The sequence below is a fragment of the Symphalangus syndactylus genome, chromosome 11 (assembly GCF_028878055.3).
Source record: "Symphalangus syndactylus isolate Jambi chromosome 11, NHGRI_mSymSyn1-v2.1_pri, whole genome shotgun sequence".
Classification (NCBI taxonomy): Eukaryota; Metazoa; Chordata; class Mammalia; order Primates; family Hylobatidae; genus Symphalangus; species Symphalangus syndactylus.
This window is the reverse complement of record NC_072433.2, coordinates 70,355,327-70,377,629: the sequence shown is the minus strand read 5'-3', so window position 1 is coordinate 70,377,629 and position 22,303 is coordinate 70,355,327. Positions and strand designations below refer to the sequence as shown.

Genomic DNA, 22,303 nt, shown 5'->3' with positions numbered 1-22,303 from the left:
GATGTCAATTCTCCACATTAGCTTCAATTCTCCATTTCCCTTTAGCTGTATAGAAATAGCCTGTGATGAAGATTCAAGGCTGTATAGTTTGTGAAACAATCAGGGCTTGTCTGGCCATTTTTGTTTATGTATATGGGAGGTCATGAAGAGGCATGCTATGGAGACTTTAAAGATGAGGGAACTGAAGCACAGAGAGGTTAACAGTTTGCTGTTTGTGGAGGTGAGGGGTGGGGGAGGGGAATCACCTAGTGTTACTTCCGGGAGATTTGAAAGGCTTTTTACTCTTACTGAAACTAACGATTTGATTCAACATTTAATGCTAGACTTTTAGCCCCTTTATAGATTCTGGTGGAAAAGAGACGGCTTATCGGATGGGCAAGAAAGACCTTCAAGACCCTCTTCTCCTGGTTTCTCTCAGGCTCAGGAAACTAAGAAGTCTCTGTTTTCTGCAATTATCTCTACCTTAGTCCCACATAGTTAAGGATTAATATGGTTTAGTGGTATCTCCACCTAAATCTCATCTTGAATTCCCACATGTTGTGGGAGGGGCCTTGTGGGAGGTAATTGAATTATGGGGCTGGGTCTTTCCCATGCTGTTCTCAGGATAGTGAATAGGTCTCATGAGATCTAATGGTTTTAAAAATGGTAATTTCCCTGCACAAACCCTTTTCTCTTGTCTGCCACCGTGTGAGACGCACCTTTCACCTTCTACCATCATTGTGAGGCCTCCCCAGCCGTGTGGAACTGTAAGTCCATTAAACCTCTTTCTTTTGTAAATTGTCCAGTCTCGAGTATGTCCTTATCAGCAGCATAAAAGTGGACTAATACAAGGATTTTCTAGACCACTTTGGCAGCCATCACTGAAACCGGCCTGAAATATCTATAACGGTCCTTCTCTTAGGTTCAAGCCAATTTGAATGGAAGGAGATTTCTTTATTTCAGATATCCTCACTAATTAATGCTCTACAATAGCATAAATTTCTTGTGGTCCAAATCCTTTTTATTTAAAAGTCACTACGTGGCCGGGCATGGTGGCTCATGCTTGTAATCCCAGCACTTTTGGTGGCCGAGGCGAGTGGATCACCTGAGGTCAGGAGTTCGAGACCATCCTGGCCAACACAGGGAGCCTTCATCTCTAAAAGAAATATATAACTCATGAATACTAACAGTTTATGTTTTTTTAGTCATACAGTTCAAATGCCTTCTACTAATTTTAAACAGCATCTGGATTTTAAAGGAGCAAAATTCAAAAGAAAAAAGCTTGAAAATCCTTCACTGGAAAAACCTGCCCATTAAAAAAAAATAAGACCAAAGCTCAATTCTCACCTGGTTCCAAAAACCATTTGAATTCAGCATATCATGTGTTGGATTTTAGAATGGAGTAGGCAGAGAAACAGAGGGAAAACAGCAACATGTGTAGTGATCACCAAAAAAACAGCCCATTTCCAATACTGAAAAAAACATGGCTTGTACGTAGGTCACAGAACAAATCAGACCAAACCAAAGTGCCAAGTCACAGCTTAAAGGAAAAGAATCCATGAGGGACCTTCGTGAGCAGATGGATTAGAAAGGCTAAGTTTCAACTCATGAAGACTTGAACCTAGGCTATCTGAAATAGCCAGTCAATAACATTAATAATAATCATAAGACTCTGAAAACTACAGTTGGGGGGATTAGGCCAAATGGAGAAGCAAGGGACTGAACAAGAGAAGGGACTTTCCAGAGAATTAGTGAAAACAACAATCTGGTAATGAGGGAGTTGCTTCTTTCTGCTGGAGTGAAATTCCTCTACAATGTTTTTCCTTTGTGGCTGCATTTTCTAGCACCAGTAGGAGTGCCTTCTGAAGAGAGTAAGTCCAGTTCACTATTGAATCTGCATTCAAAGATGCCAGTAAGCAGGTAAGAGAAAAGTGTTTTTTGCTTTTGTTTTTGTTTCGTTTTGTTTTGTTTTTGAGACAGAGTCTCATTCTGTAGCCCAGGCTGGAGTGCAATGGCGAGATCTCACTCACTGCTACCTCTGCCACCCGGGTCCCGGTTCAAGCAATTCTCCTGCCTCAGCCTCCCGAGTAGCTGGGATTACAGGCACGTGCCACCATGCCCAGCTAATTTTTGTATTTTTATTAGAGATGGGGTTTCACCATGTTGGCCAGGCTGGTCTTGAACTCCTGACCTTGTGATCCACCCACCTCGGCCTCCCAAAGTGCTGGGATTACAGGCGTGAGCCACCACACCCTGCCAAAAAAAGTGTTTTGTAATTGAATCACATGAGACTATGTGGAAAGAAGTCTGGCTCAATGAATTAAAAATTTTCATTGGTTATCTTCTTATAGTAGAGTGTTTCCCATTGAAAACACCTTCATGGGCTATCTTTTCCTAATAATGTAGCCAAAGTTGGTCAAAATCAAGAATTCTCCTGTTAGCTTCACTGGAATGCTTGTCCAAATTTTTTCATTGCCTTTCAATTTTATCAGCTTGCCAGCACATAAGTAACCCACAAGCAGCCCACAACCCAGGACACACATCTGTCCAAAAAATTATCTGCTCTTTCTCCTATCTAAACAATAAGATTTCTGGTAAGGATCACATATTTGATTACTGATAAGTCCCTTGCAGTATGTCTTACAGGCTCTGTAACCTCTATTGGATCAAATTACACGTGGTGTGGAAGAGGAGAAAGAGTGGAATGCTGCCGTAATCAGCCTTGGGCAAGCAGAGAGGAAGGAACAGTAAAAAATATCAACGAAAATAAATATGGAGCTCGTACTCCATGTGAGACCCTGCCTTAGACATGGTGGGCCATAGAAACAACCTTAGGATCGAGTTCCTGTCCTTAGGAATCTCTCAGTCTAAGTGGAGATTATAGAAATACAGAGTCATCACTTGAAGCCTGTATTTTGAACGAGTACATAACAAAAGGCCAAAGACTTAGCAATGAGGACCCTGAATTAAGAAGTGGCATCCTCCCACTACTCTCAGTTGGAATGGAACAAAATTCATGAGGGACACATGAAAATGTCCCCAGATCTGGAAGAAAAAAAAAAGTTACTATTTGATGAGTTCATACCAAGTGCCAGGCTCTACGTGCCTTACATGTAGTAACTCATTTAATCCTCCTGATAACCCATAGGTGATTGCTATTGCTATTTCTTTTTTTTTTTTTTTGGAGATGGAGTTTCACTCTTGTTGCCCAGGCTGGAGTGCAATGGCGCGATCTTGGCTCACTGCAACCTCCGCCTCCCAGGTTCAAGCAATTCTCCTACCTCAGCCTCCCGAATAGCTGGGATTACAGGCATGCACCACCACGCCCAGCTAATTTTGTATTTTTGGTAGAGATGGGGTTTCTCCATGTTGAGGCTGGTCTCGAACTCTTGACCTCAGGTGATCCGCCCACCTCGGCCTCCCAAAGTGCTGGGATTACAGGCGTGAGCCACCGCGCCCGGCTGCTATTGCTATTTCTGTTTCACAGATTTGGAAACTGAAGCAAAGACGTTAAACAATGTGGCCATGTCATGCAACTAATAAGCAGTAGATCTGAGATTATCTCAAGGGTATATTAACGCACCTAATGGTGCACCTAAAATGACCAAATGGGTCACTAACAGTTCCACAGTGAGAAGGAACTGGGAATTGGTATTAGAGCTTATTGTAAAGCCTGTGAATTTTCTTCAAATAAATGCATATGTAATACTCAAATACGTAAAGAAAGGTTCTGTGTGCTTCCTGACAATAAGGAGCCCAGATAATTTGTACAGAGACTCCTTAATGGATGAACAGCTTGAGTTCCAAAAAATCTTTCCCCTTTTATTCTATTTTTTTTTTTTTTTTTTAGAGACAGGGACTTGCTATGTTGCCCAGGCTGGTCTTGAACTCCTGGCCTCAAGCAATCCTCCCACCTCATCCTCCTAAAGTGCTGGGATTACAGCTTTGAGCCACTGCACCTGGCCTTCCCTTTCATTCTTATATACAAAGTGCTATTATATAAATAAGTAGTTGTGCTTTTGTTCTGATGCATAGTTACTCTGTGTCTATGAAAGATGGTACATTGAAAAATTTTTAAGCATTAAATTTTTGACTTACAAGACTTCAGAATCCGGAAGCATCATGTGTACAGAGGACATGAAAAACTTTGAAGTTGAAGGAAGGTCCTTGATCAAAAGAAAGGGAAAGTAGTGTTTACATAAGTGAGAGGGATATTCCCATTTCCAAAAGGAAATTTTGTTTAGGTGAAGAGCCACTAGTAGTACAATGAAGTACAAACCCATTTATTCAACCAGGCCACAGAACCATTTGCATTCTATGTATCTGGCTAGGGGAAGTAGTCAGTGAAACCCATTAAACAGTGCTCAGAAGAAACCATCCAGCTCAGTACAATGAAAATGTACTTTTCAAGACCCAATGATCTATCCAAACACCATTTTAGATGCTGTGGGAAAAGAATGCCATCATTCCTACTCAAGTAGACTGCATTATTATTGGGGAAAGAAAACAAAAGCATGGAAAATGAGAGCATGAGATGCTGACCACAGCCTGGGAGTTAAGGAAGAGATTAAAGGAACAAACACCTTCCTGACCTGAGTTTTCTGAGAAAATGGAGCTGGAGCTTGGTAACACTCATCAATAGCCCAAAGATGGACTTTTGGGACTTTGCCTGTGAGCCTGGGGAGAAAATAAAGACCTGGGCTGGATAGTTTCTTCTGAGTACTGTTTAATGAGTTTCACTGACTACCTCCCCTAGCTAGATACATAGAATGCAAATGGTTCTGTGGCCTGGTTGATTAAATGCTTCATCAGGCAGACAGGCCCCTGGGAACTGTATGCAACATTTTATTGCCTTTCAAGGCAGTTGTTTCTCATTGTATAGATGCGCCTGAGTGGATAAATAATCGAGAGAGTTTCAATGCCAAAGGCTAATTTGCCCTGGCTTTGGAAATACCTCTTTTTTTTTTTTTTTTGAACCCCTAAGCAGCATGAATTATACCGATAGTTTTGCATGTTTCTGGCTGACCACCAAGGACCCCCTTCCAGGAGGATGGGAAAGTTGCCGGATGAAGTTTTCTCACAGAATTTACCACTGACTATAAAGTGAAATTGCTACAATGAATAATCATCTTTCCTTGTGCAATCTTAATTGAGTTGGCAACATGTGTAATTACCATGATGGCAGAGGATCCCTGTGATGTTGAATGAAGGACGAGTTTCTTTGGCTATCTGCAGAAAGCCTCAAAAAACGTTGTCTTCTTAAAGGCCCAACCACCACTGAATTGATTTGAGCAGAGGTACATTTCACTTTGCTTGGATTTACCAGGGCTTTCAAAATTCAGTGCTTTCATGACTTGCAAATAGGTATTTTTGGAAAGTGAATGCTTGCAGGTTAAGGGGATTTGTAATCTTTCTTTCGAGTGCTATTCCTAAGGTTCAAACATGTAAGTCTATCAATGAGTTGCAAATCACTGTAACGCAACACTTATCCAATTTGCAAGGATGTTAGTTAAAAAAAAAAAACAGAAAAAAAAAAAAAAAAACAACCAACTCTCTCAAGGGGAAAAAAAAGCTTCACAGTGAGAGCCCGCCCAGGGGTAAATTATAAAGATCTCCCACGAACATCAGAACTACATAAACTGAAGTGTAATTACCACCTAAGTAGGAAAATATAGTCTTTGTTTTTTACCTTTTCACCAAAAGACTATATACTCCTAGAAGTTCATGAAAGGTCATTGGCAGAACCTAACCTTTACTTTATTGAAACTACCAAAGCTAAATTATACATGTTTTTAACAGCCTGCTGAATGCTATGCAAAGGCTTCTTTACAAATGCCAATCATCAGTGAAACCTCAAGTCAGTGTCAAATCCTTGCAAATAATAGTAACAAAGTTCTTCAGTCAGATGCCCATGACCAGAGATGGGTTTCATTATTTTCCCCTCTGACTTTTCATAACTGGAGGAAAGCTAGGAGAGAATGTGATATTGCAAAAATAAGCCCTGAAAAGTGCTTTGCGTCTTCCAAAAACTGATGAGCTAGATTATTGCTGTAAGTACAATTGTTCACAAGAATATATTATACATGTGAAATCTGTATTAACTTATTTAGGCTCCCATGGTATCATTTAGTAAGTTACAGCTACCAGGGACTCTTGGTATGCATTTTCTTCTATCTGGATAAATAAGAAATGGTAATATTGCTCAAGGTAGTGTGAGAGAGCTGAATATTCTTGAACAGTCAGTAAAGGTCAAAATTGGGAAACAGGAATTTGCTTATACAATCCTTTCTGTGGCTAGCTCTCTTGCTAGCATGCAATTCAATACTTTCTGGGAACATTCGTGTGCTAAAGAAACATGTTTGTATGCATCCATTTTTGTACTTCCATTTGCTTAGCATGGCTTTTGTTTGGTAGCTGAGAGTGCTGAAGGACATTAGGCTTATTATTTAATTTATTCAGTCCCCAGGGCTAGACCTCTAGGCAGAGCCATGTGTGGACCTTTTTGATGTGCTTCAAATTATAGTGTTTAGGCAACTTCTACTTCTCTTCCAATGTTTCTGATGTGATCTGAGATATTGCTGGGTTGACTGGCCTAGCGGAGTCTCCTCTCTAAGAGGGCAGTTTGTGTAAAGTGGGGAATCAAGATCATCCTCTGTGTAGGAAATGAAAGTATGTTTCAAAGCTTACACTGTGGGGGGAACAAAACACACTAGGGCCTGTCAGGGTTGAGGGGCGGGGGAGGGAGAGCATCAGGAAGAATAACTAATGGACTCTGTGCTTAATGCCTAGGTGATGGGTGGATCTGTGCAGCAAACCACCATGACACAGGTTTACCTATGTAACAAGCCTACACATCCTGCACATCAACCCCAGAACTTAAAATAAAAGTTAAAGGGAAAAAAAAAAAGAAAATGTAAACTACTAAGAAATGCCTGTTCTTCACATTTTAGATAAATAGTGGATCTGGGACAATAGGATCTGGTTTTGTTTGTTTGTTTGTTTTCCTCTGTAATGTAACAGTGCCTGGAAGAGTTAATGCAATTTTATTAAAATTTCTATTTTAATGCCAAGAAACAGTTTCTTCTCTGGAAGCATGCAGTTCAATATTTCTTAAAAGCCAAAAAGGGAGAATTTGAAAAGACTCTTCAAAGAGTTTTCCGTCATTGCTGAGGCAACAACAATGACAGTGATAATCACGATCATTATCTCTTTCATTTGCATGGGATTTTATAGCTCATAAAACACTTTTATATACATTATGTCATTTTCTAATATAACTAAAACCTTGCATAATACGAAATTAGCTGTTGCTTCTGTCAAGGCATTTCTGGGTTATTAGAAGCTGTGAGCCAGATGTTATGAATGGTATAAAGAGTGTATCACGGCAACGCATAGAAAGGTCCAAACTTTTGCACAGACAGAATGGCAAGACGATGAGAGAAAAATGTACCATAGCTTGCTTTACTGGAATAAAGAGTCCAAGGCAGGGTCAGGGCGAACAGAGGCATGAATACCTACTTTGCCTTTAGTACCTTATCCCAGAGATGGAAGGAGTCCATTTGAAGTGGCTGCCTAGGAATCTGCGTGAGATGGGTATTGATGCCATGTCCAAGATAAGCAGGAAGGAGTATAGAAGTGCCTCTACTTATGAGCTTTCCACTTCTGAACTCTCATGAATTTATGAGCAAAGCTGCTTACAAAATAAAAGCACCTCCACTGTGTTGTATCACCATCAGTTTCATTTATGAATTATTTGATTGATTCATTGATTTATTAAGCATTCTTTTCACACATAATTATTGTGCCAGGCACTCTGCTTGGTGTTGGAGACATATAGTGAAAAGGACAGACAAAGTGCCTGCCTCATACAGCTTGTTTGACATAGGCAAAGAACAAGGAAACAAATAGCAAAATAAATACAGATTGTGATGTATCATAAAGGAAAATACAGGGCAATGAAACAGAGAGACACTTTGAACTTCTTTTTGAAACCATAGATCCCCAGAGCGGCTCTATTAAAGCAGCCTTAAAAATTGTGTTATGGAGGCCCAACGCAGTGGCTAATGCCTGTAATCCCACCACTTTGGGAGGCCAAGGTGGGCGGATCACAAGGTCAAGAGGTTGAGACCATCCTGGCTAACATGGTGAAACCCCATCTCTACTAAAAAATACAAAAAATTAGCCAGGTGTGGTGGCAGGTGCCTGTAGTCCCAGCTACTCGGGAGGCTGAGACAGGAGAATGGTGTGAACCCAGGAGACGGAGGTGGCAGCGAGCCGAGATCATGCCACTGCACTCCAGCCTGGGTAACAGAGTGAGACTCCGCCTAAAAAAAAAAAATTGTGTTATGGAAAATGTAACATCCCTTTGACAAACTCTGGGCTTACTTCTTCAAAATGTCATGAAGAGCAAGATCAAATGCTCATGAAAAATGGTTAGGGCGGGGTGCGGTGGCTCATGCCTGTAATCCCAGTGCTTTGGGAGGCCAAGGCAGGAGAGTTTGAGTGAAGCCAGGAGGTTGAGACCAGCCTGGGCTACAAAGTGAGGCCCTAATCTACAAAAAACTAAAAACAAAATTAGCTGAACATGGTGGTGTACACCTGTAGTCCTGGCTACACAGGAGGCGGGAAGATCACTTGAGCCCAAGAGTTTGAGGGTGCAGTGAGTGAGCTGTGATTGCACCACTGTACTCCAGCCTAGGAGACACAGCAGGACCCTATCTCAAAAAAATTGAATAAATAAAAAATAAATGCTCATGATAAAACAATAACATGGAAGTAAATGTATTTTTAGAGTACATTAAATACAATAAGGTATCCCCTTACAGAAGAAACTAGGTAGGTCAGTGTTAGAAAGTTGCTATGGTGGACAGCCCTTCTCTTTAAATAGCTTCCTTAATTTTTGAGAAAAAGAATTGCTGCTACAGATTATCTCATAAGGTTTTGTTACATAATTCTTGACCAATTAAAAAATATATTGAACAAGCCTGTACTAGCTTGAAATATATTCTGATCTTTATTCTCCTTATTTATTTTATTAAGTCTTGGCAAAATGCTCTGTAATTGCCAGATGTTCTCACAAGTCATATGAATATTCAAAGCAATTTTTTAATACTTTATCTTCATTTAAGTATCATGTGCTAACCAACTGCACTACTGGAGCTCCTGAAGCTTTATCTTCAATTCACTTCTTATAAGGCTGAATCTAGAGCAAATCTCCCTTCTCTGCACCAACAAATTAGCCCACGTACATGGTTCCCAGGAGGGTACATCTATGATTATTGACACATTTCTTGCTTAATCAAACTAATCTGAGTTTTGAATGTGTAAAAACAGAGATGGAAAAAATTTAGAATGCAAATGGGAGAATGCAAATTAGGGAAGAGGTGAATACTCAAAGGAAAATCAGCATGATATTGGCAAAAGAAAGATGGGTAGATGCTGGACAAGGAAAAACAACAGTCAGGAAATAGTCAACTTAGATGTTGCAAATCTCTTTTGTGTTCACAGTGGACATTGCTATTCAAAAAGAGTATTCTTTTCTCTTGAGCTTGGGAATGGCCTTAGAATCTTTTCAGCACATTACAGCAACCTCTGTCACTTTATCAGAGATGTCATATGGGGTCAAATCTATTTGCCATGGCAGTGTAAAGGGTATTGCTCACCCAAATATTTGCCTTTTAACAGGTAATATGGTTTGGTTGTGTCCCCACCCAAATCTCATCTTGAATTGTAGTTCCCATAATTCCCATGTGTCATGGGAGGGACCCAGCGGGAGTAATTGAATCATAGGGTCAGTTCTTTCCCATGCTCTTCCTGTGATATAAAATAAGTCTCATGAAATCTGATGGTTTTATAAAGGGGAGTTCCTCTACACAAGCTCTCTGGCCTGCTGCCATGAAAGACGTGACTTTGCTCCTCATTCCCCTTCAGCTATGATTATGAGGCCTCCCCAGCCATGTGGAACTGTGAGTCAATTAAACCTCTTGGGTATGTCTTTATTAGCAGTGTGAGAACAGACTAATACAACAGTCTTCCAAGTCTTAACTTGAAACAGCCATGCAGGAATTGGAGGCAATAATTAGGAAAGATATTTAGGAAATATCTTCTTTTTAGGAAAAATGAGCTCATTTAAGAAATTTCATTTTAGGAAAAATGAAGATATTTTGGGACAGGGATCATCATTTGTTTTTCTTGCTCCCCAAATTCAGGTCACCAGCTTGAACAGACCCTTCTTGCTCTGTCCCAAGGACAAAGAAGATGGCTGGTGCGTTCCCTTCTGTGAAGAATTTGCTGGCATTTGAAAGAAACGGTCAGTAGAAGATTCGCTGGATAGTGAAATTCTTTGCGCCTGGGATGTGTTCAGTCTGTTATTCTGCTGCACCAGGAAAGAAGGTCCAGTGTCTTATTTCATTCTGGAGCTTTTTGAAACTTTTTACTCTGTACTTTAATTTTGGCAACCTTGGACTGATGGGGTTTGTAGATATTAATTATCAAATTGTTATGTATTCGCTGATATTCTTTCAATTCAATAAGTATTTTAAATCCCTTGTGGTGTCTGTTGAATACGTTACCAGGAAACTGAAATAATATGTTCAGTCTTCCTTTTTTTTCCTCCACAAAATAGAAACAAGATAACTATACATAGCTGATAGTTATTTTCTCTCAGAAATTCAAATATATTATTTTTAAGTGCTTCTGTAAATATTTGAACTGAATGCAATTTAAAAAATAAAAATCTAAAGACCAATACAATTTTATCTCATAAGATTTTGATTTTTGACCTTTAAGTCAAGAATTAATATCTCTATATTAGCTGCAAATGGATTTAATTACCTATATCTGATTCCATGTTAATGATATTAAACCCAACATAGAAATATTGCAATTATGGGTGTGGTTTTTAACCTAAGTATTCCCAGGAATATTTGGGACCAGGCAGAATATGGAAATGTTAAAGGTTATAGCTCAGGTGCTAAAGGTGAGCCTATAATGAACTAAATCAAAGTTCAATGAAATAAATTCAAGATATTTATTGATGTTTATTAGTAACCCTAATGGATCCACTTTACTTACTTGCAGGATAATTGGAGTATAGTAGTGTAAGCAGAGGTTTCAGTAGAAGGAAGCAGCCTATTGTTAAAGACCAGTTGTTCACTTTGCTGATGGTTAAACACTGCTCTAATATAAAGGCAAAAAATATTTGCTGTGTTTTCCTTTTTTCTGTTTAGGCTTAAAGGAAACATAAGTAGCTGTAGTATTGTGATAGAGAACACACCTAAAGTCATCAGTTTTAGGTAAAAGGCTAGTGAGGCCACTCCTGAAATTTTGCCTTGGAGGGGCTACAAATTACTATTATCCTTCTGATTCCAGTTGTGTGTGTTACAAGTTTATTTTCTGCAACTTTGAGGATTTGAAATTTTCCTTAATGCATTTGTTCAACTTCTTTCCAAGAAAATTATGCTATTAATTTAATTACTAAGATCTTTATTTGCATTTAACTTATTAAATATATGTGTTAGGAATTGCTTAGTAGAGTATTATTTATGGTTACATAAGAAAAACGCTGCTAATAAATATAACTAGGAAAAAGAGAAGGCTGCTGGGATTCATCATATACAGCATATAGCCAAGGTACTGTAAAAGCAGTCATTTATTATATGTGACTGTATTTACATTTTTAATATTTGTATTGTCCAGAAGGATTTTCTTGCAAAAGAGTGGTAAAAGAGGCCAATAATCATTAATATAACTAGATAAGTTCCTTGCAGAAAGGCAGAAAAATGCTCCAGAAACATCATATGCTAAATTTTCTAGGAATTGTGGATAGCTGTGGATAGCTGGGTTTCAGCCAATTTTTGACAGCATATAAATAATTTTGATATATATACAAAAGAAACTTTGGAAAAGTTCAGATGAGCTTTTCCTTGGAGACATGACTGCACAAAGCTGTGGTGCTGATTATAGTTCATTCAGTGCAAAAAGATCCCCTCTTCCCAGCTTTTTACTCCAGTAGTAATTACATGGGCTCCCAGAATGGGGCTAAAAATGAGACCTCTTTTTATGCAGTACTTGGCTGTCACATTTGTCACAGAGTAAAAAGAAAACCGTTGATGCGAGTTTGTAACAGAGTTCAAACACTTTTCAGGTTCACCATGGTTTTTATTTTCCAATAGAATTTCGCTTGACTCTTGCCTACACTTCTATGGTTATCTCTCACTTCTGCTAGCCTCAGCCTGCTTTCCACATACACTCCACTCAAAAGAGGCTGGATCAATTCTGAAACGTGTTTATACAATTATTCACTGACCACATCTGTGTCTACACATGCAGTAGGAAGTAAAGATTTCTCCCAATTATATTCAGACTCTAACAAAATGGCAAATCACTTTGTTAGAATAACCACTTAATAACTTCATTCTGCTCCTATGTGTCAATTTAAGCGCAAATAAAATTGATGCCTGAGAAACATTTTGTGGAAGGAACATTTTGTGGGAGATGATTGTCAAGAAGGATTACTTAAGTGTTTCCCAGCATTTATATATTAAACCCACAGATGCTGGAGGCTGAGTGGGGTGGAGTAGATAAAAACTATAGTGATTAGATAAGCTGAGGAAAAGGTGTATACATTTTCACATGGTGAAAAAGCTGTGACATGTCCTGTACTTAATGAATCTACTTCATTTTACTTGATGTAACCATTCTTTAAAATATTTGATGAAGGAACCCTTTTTTTTGCCCCATATAAAAACTACAAACATGGCTGGGTGTGGTGGCTCACACCTGTAACCCGAGCAGTTTGGGAGGCTGAGGCAGGAGGATCTCCTGAGTATCAGAGGTCCAGAACAGCCTGGACAACAGAGTGAGATCCCATCTCTATTAAGAAATGATAATAGTTAAAAAATTAAGGCCGGGTGTGGTGGCTTATGCCTGTAATCCCAGCATTTTGGGAGGCCAAGGCGGGTGGATCACAAGGTCAGGAGATGGAGACCATCCTGGCTAACACGGTGAAACCCCGTCTCCACTAAAAGTACAAAAAATTAGCCAGGCATGGTGGCGGGTGCCTGTAGTCCCAGCTACTCAGGAGGCTGAGGCAGGAGAATGGCATGAACCTGGGAGGCAGAGCTTGCAGTGAGCCGAGATCACACCACTGTACTCCAGCCCGGGGGACAGTGTATAAGGCTCTGTCTCCAAAAAAAAAAAAAAATTAAAAAATATTCTGAAAAATTGGTATTTTGCCAAACATACTTTCAGAAATGCTAATCTGAACACATTCCTCATTTTACAGATGATAAAACTGACCTCCTAAAGACGAAATTGCATGCCTAAGATCCCACAGTTAATTAGTAGCTTACTGGGCCTAAAAATCTAGGGCTTGTGATGTTGTCAGTTTCAGTACATGATTCCCTACTTGCTCTACTTGTCTATAGCAGATAATGTGGCAACATTTACTTTTTTAAAAAGCTTTTTTAAAAGGAGGTGTAATTTACATACATTTCACCCTTTTTAGTGTACAGTTTTAGGAGTTTTGAAACCACCACCACAATCAATAGTTATTTTTTTCTTAAAAAGTTAAGTGTTTTAACGAATGTATGCTAGAGTGCATGAAGATAATTTCAATGGAAATATATTTGAGTTCAAAATCTGTTTAAATGGAGAACCCTAGGCAGTCCTGACTAATGCAGCTTATTGTATAGACTTCAAGAATGACCATAGGCAGAAGAATTATACTGGGAAAAAGAAATGACAAGCCAAAACAGCCAAAAGTTAAGCTGTACCATGAGAGGAACATATGGCCTAAGAAATTGCCAGGCATGGCTCTCACCTCTAACTGACTGCCTGTCCATACACATCTAAAGAGAAGGAAAGGAGTGGGCAAGAAATAACCTTGAGATTTCAGTCCTGGGGAAGGAAGAAGCTCCCAAAGAACTCTGAATTCAGGGAACAGCCATTCCTTGTTTGAGATTTGTTTTTTTCAACTCACTCCATGACTTTCCTTTAGATTTCCCTTTCTCCACTCTCCCCTTATTCTTTCCAAGTTCCATTCCTGAACAGAATCAGAAGGTCCCCTCTCCTTTTTTTTTCATTCTGAATCTCTGTGATACATGTTATTCAGTGGCGAGGTAAAATCATCATATTTTAGTTAAATACCAGTCATCAGAAGCCCTTTGGGATCACTCAGTTTTGAGAATGGCACTTCTAATTTCAGTTTCATATCATAAGTACATTTATGCTACTTGATTATAGTTTCCAAGTGAATTTTATCTTTAAAATATCATGCCCGGTTTTGTTTCTGAGGCAAAAAGGTCTCTGATCGAAACTAGCAAATCTAACTTTATTTCTTTTGTCCAGATTTTCTTTGCTCTTCCCGACCATTTCCAACAGAGTAATGGGGTGAGAGAGCACCTCACGCGGGACTTTTCCTTTTCTTTCACCCCTGAGGAGTAACACATCCTGTTAGCCCTAACTTGGGCCAAGCCTGTTTGTTTCACAAAACAACCATCTTTAACCATGCTGGGTAGAAACAAGAGATGGCTACTCCTCGGGAGGAGTGAGCATGCCTGCTGTGCAGGTAGGTCTTGCCCAACTTTAACATGAAAAGGATCTAGTAAGAAAGAAAACACGAAGCCCTGGAAAAGGACAACAATCGCCATGTGGAGGCAAAATGAAAGCGGGTTGTGTACACAGACTCTCCGTAGGGATTACACTGAGGAGACAGGAGGCTTCTGGACCTCTTCCGGCAGGTCAGATGGCTGAGCACAGAAAGTGCAGCTCTGGTGCAGACTGGCAGCTCATGTGCTGCTGAGCACTGACTCCTGTCCCCAAGCTCCAGCTGTGGGACACATGGAAACCAAAGGCTGAGTGATGTCTGAGAATGCAATCACCAACTCTGTCTGCAGGAAACATGGTTCTAGAACGGCAAGTATGATAGAGCTGTTTAGATCAGTAGGATATCAGATTGCCCAAGAAGACACTCCTCTCTAAGGAGCCCTTGCTACATGTCAGACACTGTCAGGTGGTTTACCTCCTTTAATATTCATAACAAGCCTGTGGATAAAGACCAGAAGAAAGTCTCCATTTTGTGATATTGAAAACTGATGTTCAATGAGGTTAAGACAGTTTTTTAAGGTACAAATGTATTAAGTAGCAAAGATAGGACTTGAACCCTAGTCTGGCAGACTCTAAACGTGTGCTCCCAACCTTTTCACGGTATTGCAGGCCAATGTGGCAAGGGAAAACAACTTTTGCTCAGTATTTTTTTCTTACATCATGTGACCTCAAAAGGAAGCAGATCTTTTGGCTACTTAAGATACAGAACAACTTGTTTTTATCTTTAAGATGGTCAATGCTTTAGTCTTACTATTTAACACAAGGCAGTTCTCACTGCTTTTTTTTTTTCCTCAGCCAGCTGTGCTTTATTGACAATGCGCCCCTCAGGCCTTGACCGGGTACTTCCGCAGCGGGTACAGCCGCTCCTTCCGCTGCTGCTTACTGGTCTTCAGGTTTTCCTCACGCTTGTTGAGCCGGCGGCGCATGGCGCGTGTCTTCTTACGCCGCAGGTCCAGGGGCTTGTACTATTTGCCCTTGCAGGATTTCCTGAGGTTTTCTTTCTGAGTCTGGTTAATAACTGTGAGAACACGGGCAATGGATTTCCGGACGACTTGGATCTTAGAAAGCTTGAAGGCCGCACCGCCTGTCACTTTAGCGACACGCAGCTGGGACAGCTCCACCTTCAGGTCGTCCAGCTGTTTCAGCAGCTCCTTCTTCTTCCCGCGAAGATCTCGAGCCTTTATCTTGGCCATTGCTGCACAGGCCGCCGCCGCCGCCGCCGCCGCCGCCCGCTCCGAGGGAAAGAGCAGTTCTCACTGCTTTTACAGACAACTCTGATGGTGGTATATACATATATTTTACTCGTTGGATAGGACTGACTAATCAACCCACAGGTAAGAGTAAACTTGAAAAGTTTATGTGAAAAATCCATTCCTCACCCCTTTCCTGATGGTCAGGGAAGGGTGCTCTGAATTACCATGTTAGTTTATTCAATTATTAATAAATTCCCTTATACTGACATAACTTTAATAGAAAGTTATGGAGAAAGTATCTAACGTTGCATTAAATATACCATGTCTGATGAGGAATTATCTGTTAGTCCAATGCCATGGAGGAAACCACCAGAGAATTGGGCATTTTTTCATTTTAGTCAACTGAGCTTTCTGAGTTCTTAATCTCTCAGGCATTATGGCCCACTGGCATATTTGTTTTGCATATTTCATGTGGGAAGCAGAATTCTAGTTTTTCTGCTGTCGCTATTTTGTAAGGTAGTAGATATTAGCACATCCCTGAGTAATAAATAACACAAAACTCAAGCCAACCACAGGAACGTCAAGTCTCTTACTGCCTCACATGCTTGCCAGGCAGCTGAAAGAATGTCTAAAAAAGATATCTGCAAGGTAATAAAAGACAGAACTTCCTTCAGATATATATTTTTGGTGGGAATTTACATATGCTATTGTTTATCATATTCTATCAGCTATGGTGAAATGGACATGACAGTCACATTTGGAATGAACATAAAGCTTTATTTATGTGCCATACATATGGAAATAAAATGAATTTCCAAGAAGTCCTAAGTGCTTTTTTATTTTATTTTTTTCTCTCTCAATATAATGAGAGAACACCCATACCACATGGAAAATAAAATCACAGTTACAAGCATTCAAACAGACTTACTGATATGCAAAGTTCATAATATCCCTGTTTGTTGCAAGACCTGGAGCACATAATGACATGTGGACCTTGAAGCACATGGGCGGGCCCAGCTAAACACCCAGATTTGTTAGTGGCTGCCAGCATAGTTTTTGGTACTATTGCAATTTAAAAAATAGGAAAAATTAGAGCAATCTACTAATTTCTAATAGATTTTATGTGAATGAAATGAGGTAATTTATATAGAAGTGTTTTGAGGGCTGGGCCTGGGGGCTCATGCCTCTAATCCCAGCGCTTTGGGAGGCCGAGGCAGGCAGATCACGAGGTCAAGAGATTGAGACCATCCTGGCCAACATGGTGGAACCCCGTCTCTACTAAAAATACAAAAATTAGCTGGGCATGGTGGCGCGTGCCTGTAGTCCCAGCTATGCAGGAGGCTGAGGCAGGAGAATTGCTTGAATCCAGGAGGTGGAGGTTGCAGTGAGCCGAGATTGCGCCACTGCACGCTAGCGTGGGCCACAGAGCGAGACTCCACCTCAAAAACAAACAAACAAACAAGCAGACAAAAAAAGTGTTTTGAAAACTCCTATGACATTTTATAAAGGAGAGTTCATTCTATTCAACATAGATGAAACTTGTTAAGATAACTTTAAGTGAAAAAGGCAAAAGAGAATTTTAAATAGTATCATATCATTTTGATGAAGACCAAAAACAAGAAAAGCTTGTTTAGGCTACCTATATATATGATAAAATTATATTGAAATTCAGTGTAGCTCTTACTTCTGGGGGAAGACCAGAAGATGAGCTAGAGAATAAACACACAGACGAGTCATGTTCTAGTTTTGAGGTAAGTGGCGGGTTCATGGGTATTCATTATATTATTATTATGCTCCAAAAATTAAGTTACCTATATTTTATAGTTATCAAAATTATATTGAAATAAAATGAGAGCATTTATTTCAGATGATCCTATCTTATAAGAAGGAAACTCAAATCCCAGTTTGTCTTTGAATTACTAATGATATTTTTAGCATCAACTATTCTTCAGATTGTTTTCTTTTCCCTTCCCTTTTCCTCTTTTAGTCTTTTTCACTTGCTGTTGCATCCACAGACTTGTACTGAATACACAGACGCTCCCAAAGCATCGTAGCATTGACGCATAATCTAGCACGGCAGTAGTGGGGTCTTTGGAAGCAGGATCTGCCTCTTGCTATCTGGGCCTTGATCAAGGTCACAAAATGGCTTATTGCTTTAGTTTCCTAATCCTTACCATGGAGACAAAAATCAAACATTTCACAGGGCTTTTTTGGATATTAAATGAGTTAATGTTTGTAAAGTTCTACATACCATGTTGTTCAATTAAACACTGTGCTGGCAGTGGAGGTGCAACAATGAGAAAGATGTGGTTTCAGTCAGAACAGCTCACTATCAAAGCTCTTCAGAAATGAAAATTGGCTGCTAAATATACCATAACATTGCACAAGCAACAGAGCTTGAACAAACAAATATTATTTTGTAAACACATTTTGAGAAAGAGTAAATGACTTGGGCTTGTTATCATCATTGGATTAGACTCATGAAGATGGAAGAATGCTGTTCTTCCATCCAGCCCCTAAAACAATCCTGTGTATTCACTCCTTCCCAGAGAGACAACTTGAAGACCGCACAGATGGAAATGGTGGCCCCATGAGCTAAAACTGTCAGACTGCTCATTAATTTCCTTGATGAACTGTTGACAAAATATTAGACCAATGAAAGTTCATAGACAGAGACAAAGAGGAGCTGAACACATGCAGTGATTTTCTTGTTATTCCAAGAACTGTTACAAACTGTGACCCCTAGGACTAGATTGTAGACTCTGTAGACTCAAGAAAAACTCAGGAATACATCTAAGGTTTCAGTCAAATTAATTCCAACCGGGGGATGAGAATTATGTTTGCAGGAATTAATTATTCACATATTTTTCAGAGTCTTTGGGGGGTAAATACACATTCTCTGTTCACTTTGGTGATAAAAATACTTTTTTTTTGATAAAACCATTCAATTATTTACTGACCCATTAACTCTCAGGATTTCATGAAAAATTATGATGTTTTGGATTAATTTGAGATATTGCAATTTAGTATGAGTGATAGTTTATGTTGTTTTATTTTCCTAAAGATATCCAAGTTTGATGAGGTTGTTAAAGGCAGTCAGCAAAAAATTATGACAACTGCAATAACCAGAAATTATAAGAACAAATATGCAAACATGTGGTTTGGGGTAGGAACCAAATGAAAAGGTTATTATGAATACAAGAGAAAGAAAATTAAGAAAGGGACGAGAAGAGAACAAGAAAGAAAATGGAAGGCAAATATATAGATAAATACACTGATCTTAGCCAAAAGGCCGAGAAGCTATGGAAGGATGGATGGATGGATAGATAGATAGATAGATAGATAGAGATGGATAGATAGATAAAAAGATATTAAAGAGTTTATTCCATTCCACTACCTCTATAGAAAGGAAGGCTGCTGAAACAGAGGAGGATCTTTTCTCTGGCTTAAGCACAGATCTAGTCTTACATGCTGTGGCTCCCTATATAACTGAGGCCATTTTTCAGTGCTTTTCAGTTTAGGAAAAACTTAGGAAAAGGAAGGAGGCTAAAATATGACCATTCTTCCCAAACCTGAAGGTGATTTTCTGTTTTGTTTCTGTTTTGTATCATTGTTTGAAAAAGAGAGCACTGGGCTAATGTCCCCTGAACATCACACACACATGGTTACATAGGATCTTGCTTCTGAAGATCATGTACATCATCCAACACTATAAAAGCAATGCTATCTTCAAGCAGGCCACTAGGGTAGTTGTGGCATTTCATCACTCACCTGAATAAAGAAGTAGATCTTTCTTGTTTTAACAGTCTGAAATCGAGGGGATGGGAATTCTAAAAATTTTTGATTGAACTTTCTTTCAGTAGTTCTACCAAATATATTTGGACTGTTACTATTGCTTCCTTAGCAAGATACAGAGAATAACCCTCACAGAGGCTGGCCTTCTGTCTCCATTTACCACTACGTGTTATGCTGTACCCCAAAGATATTGCTGACAGGCTTTGATTGCAACAGAAGGCATCTTTGTGGAGTCATGCATATGGGGCAGTTCTACAGCACATTTCACACATTGCACTTCGTGAGAATGAACATGTGAAGTGCCAACTGCTGACGTTAAAATATGGCTATGGTATTAAAAGAAACTTGCTCAGAATTTAAGAGATGTCACAGGTCATCCTTTATAGGACATCACTAATAACAAATAAGAAAGACAGAAAATAAGTTTAAAAAGGAGGAAGGAAAAACAAAAACCCTGAGTATTTGAAATATCTTTTTCATTAGGAAAGAAACTATTTGTAACCAACAAGGAAAAGACTGTTCTGCAGCTCCTTATTTGACTTCAGTATTTGGGTAGAGTCATCACTAAAGTGTCTGTTTTTCTGCAGCCTAGTTTTGAATGTAATGTAAAAAAAGAAGCAAATGTTTCATTTGGGCACTTCGAAATGTTTCACAAGTGAGCATTTATATGTATCTTATCATGCAGTCACCCTACAAAGTCAAGCTAAGTTAAAAAAAGTTTTATATTCCAAGTGGAAACTATGATTTTCAAAAGTCAGGGGAAGAAATAAACAGCTAATCTCCATTGTGTGCACTAGAAACAGAATCTAGTATAATGACACAGGTTTTTCTCTCCTTCTAACAGTGGTTAAAGCTAAACCTTTGCTAAGAGGCCAGTTGGGTGTCACAATGCCCATTTGACCACACAGAGGTTCAAACTCTCAATTTCCTCGAATGATTATGTTTGCCTTGGCTGAAATTATTTAATTATTTTTAGACACTTTTGAGACAGCTACAACATTCCATTATTGCATTATTGACACAGAACGCACCACTATTTTTATTTTAGAATGTTAAACTATTTTAAACATGCTGACAATTATGGCAAATAGTTTAGCAAAACACAAAGTAGCCACCATCCACTTAGTGAATTTTCATAATTTGCTATATTTGCTTCAGTTTTGTTTTTGTTTCAGAGAGGAAGTATTCGAAACAAAAGTGTTACCTACACATTTATCCCCTGGAGATTTCTCTGAGATTCTATACCATTCCCTTCCTTCTCAGAGAAAAATCACTGTCCTGAATTAGGTGTTTATTATAACTGCATATATTTTAAACATATATTGTATAATTACATATTCATAAATGCTCTACAGTATAATTTTGCTTATTTTAAAGTTTTATATAAACTTACATGTAAATGATATTACAACTATTATCCTGCAACTTGCATTCTTTCTACTAAAAATTATGGCTTTGGTATATAATCATGATGATGCATGCTGCTCTTACTCATTACTTTTAACATTTGTGGAATATCTTTTGTTTGTATCAGTGCATTTATCCTCTTTTCTGTTAATAGACATTTAGATTATTTTCTCTTTTTTTGGCTTGTATGTGTATTCTCATATATCAGTGAAAAAGTTTCTCTGAGGTATACATCTAGATGTGAAATTCCTCCATTATGGAGTATACCTGTCTTCAGATTTACCAGATATTGCCAAATTGTTCCATATCGTGGGTATACTCCCAGTGCTCTACAATCTTGCAAAACTAGATATTCTCAGACTCTAATTTAATTTTTTTGAGTTTTCCGTTAAAAATTTTTATTATGTAAAATTTTAAGCATAGTGAAATATAATGTAATGAACCTTGATGTACTTCTTTTACAGTTTCAATAACTACTGACGTATGGTCAGTCTTGGTTTAGGCACACAGCCACTCTCTATACGCCCACTCCATTATCATTTTTTGATATTTTAAAGCAAATCACTAACAGCACATTATTGCATCTGAAGCTAATTCATTTGATGTCTCTAAAATATGAGAATTCTTTCAAAAAAACTGATAAAATCAAAAAAATTCTTTCAAAAAAATGATAAAATCATTACCATACCTAAAAATTTTAACAATAATCTTTTAACATAGTTACATACCCAGTTAGTGTTCAAATTTTCCCAGTTGTATTCTATATGTTTATAGTTTATCTGTGTGAGATCCAAATAAGATCCAAATTTTGATATGTCTTGTCTCTTTTAATCTGTATGTCCCCCTTTTTCTATTTATTTATTACTTTTACATTCATTTTTTGAAGAAACAGGGATATTTGACATAAAGTTTCTCATAGTCTGAGTTTTGCTGATTATTTCCATCTCAATCCAATAGTGCTACGATAACAAAATACCTGAGACTGCATAATTTATAAACAATAGACATGTATTGCTCACAGTTCTGGAGGCTAGGAAGTCTAAGACCAAGGTGCCAGCAGATTCAATGTCTGGTAAGAGCTGTTCTTTGCTTCCAAATGGAGCCATGAATGCTATGTCCTCTGGAGGGAAAAGGGAAAAGGGAGCCTAGCAAGTTCCTTCCAGCGTTTTTGTAAAGGTACTAATCCTGTTGTAATGACAGAGCCTTCATGACTATCACTTCACAAAAGGTCCCACTTCTTAATACTGTTGCACCGGGGATTAAGTTTCAGCATGAATTTTGGAAGGACACACATGAAAGCCACAGTACTATCCTATGGTATT

The 22,303-nt window shown here is 38.8% G+C and overlaps 1 protein-coding gene and 1 long non-coding RNA gene across 2 annotated transcripts; one reads left to right on the top strand and one right to left on the bottom strand.

The window, feature by feature from the left end:
* The first annotated feature begins 266 nt into the window (after positions 1–266).
* LOC134731830 (uncharacterized) lies at positions 267–11,285 on the top strand. The gene is made up of 3 exons (XR_010114444.1): positions 267–746; positions 1,824–1,899; positions 10,188–11,285. It is a non-coding gene; the product is annotated as an uncharacterized lncRNA (long non-coding RNA).
* A 4,079-nt stretch (positions 11,286–15,364) lies between these two features.
* LOC129492863 (large ribosomal subunit protein uL29-like) lies at positions 15,365–15,827 on the bottom strand. Its single transcript, XM_055298204.2, has one exon. The coding sequence runs from the start codon at positions 15,777–15,779 to the stop codon at positions 15,552–15,554; it is 228 nt and encodes a 75-aa protein (XP_055154179.1). The 5' UTR covers positions 15,780–15,827; the 3' UTR covers positions 15,365–15,551.
* Between the last annotated feature and the right edge of the window lie 6,476 nt (positions 15,828–22,303).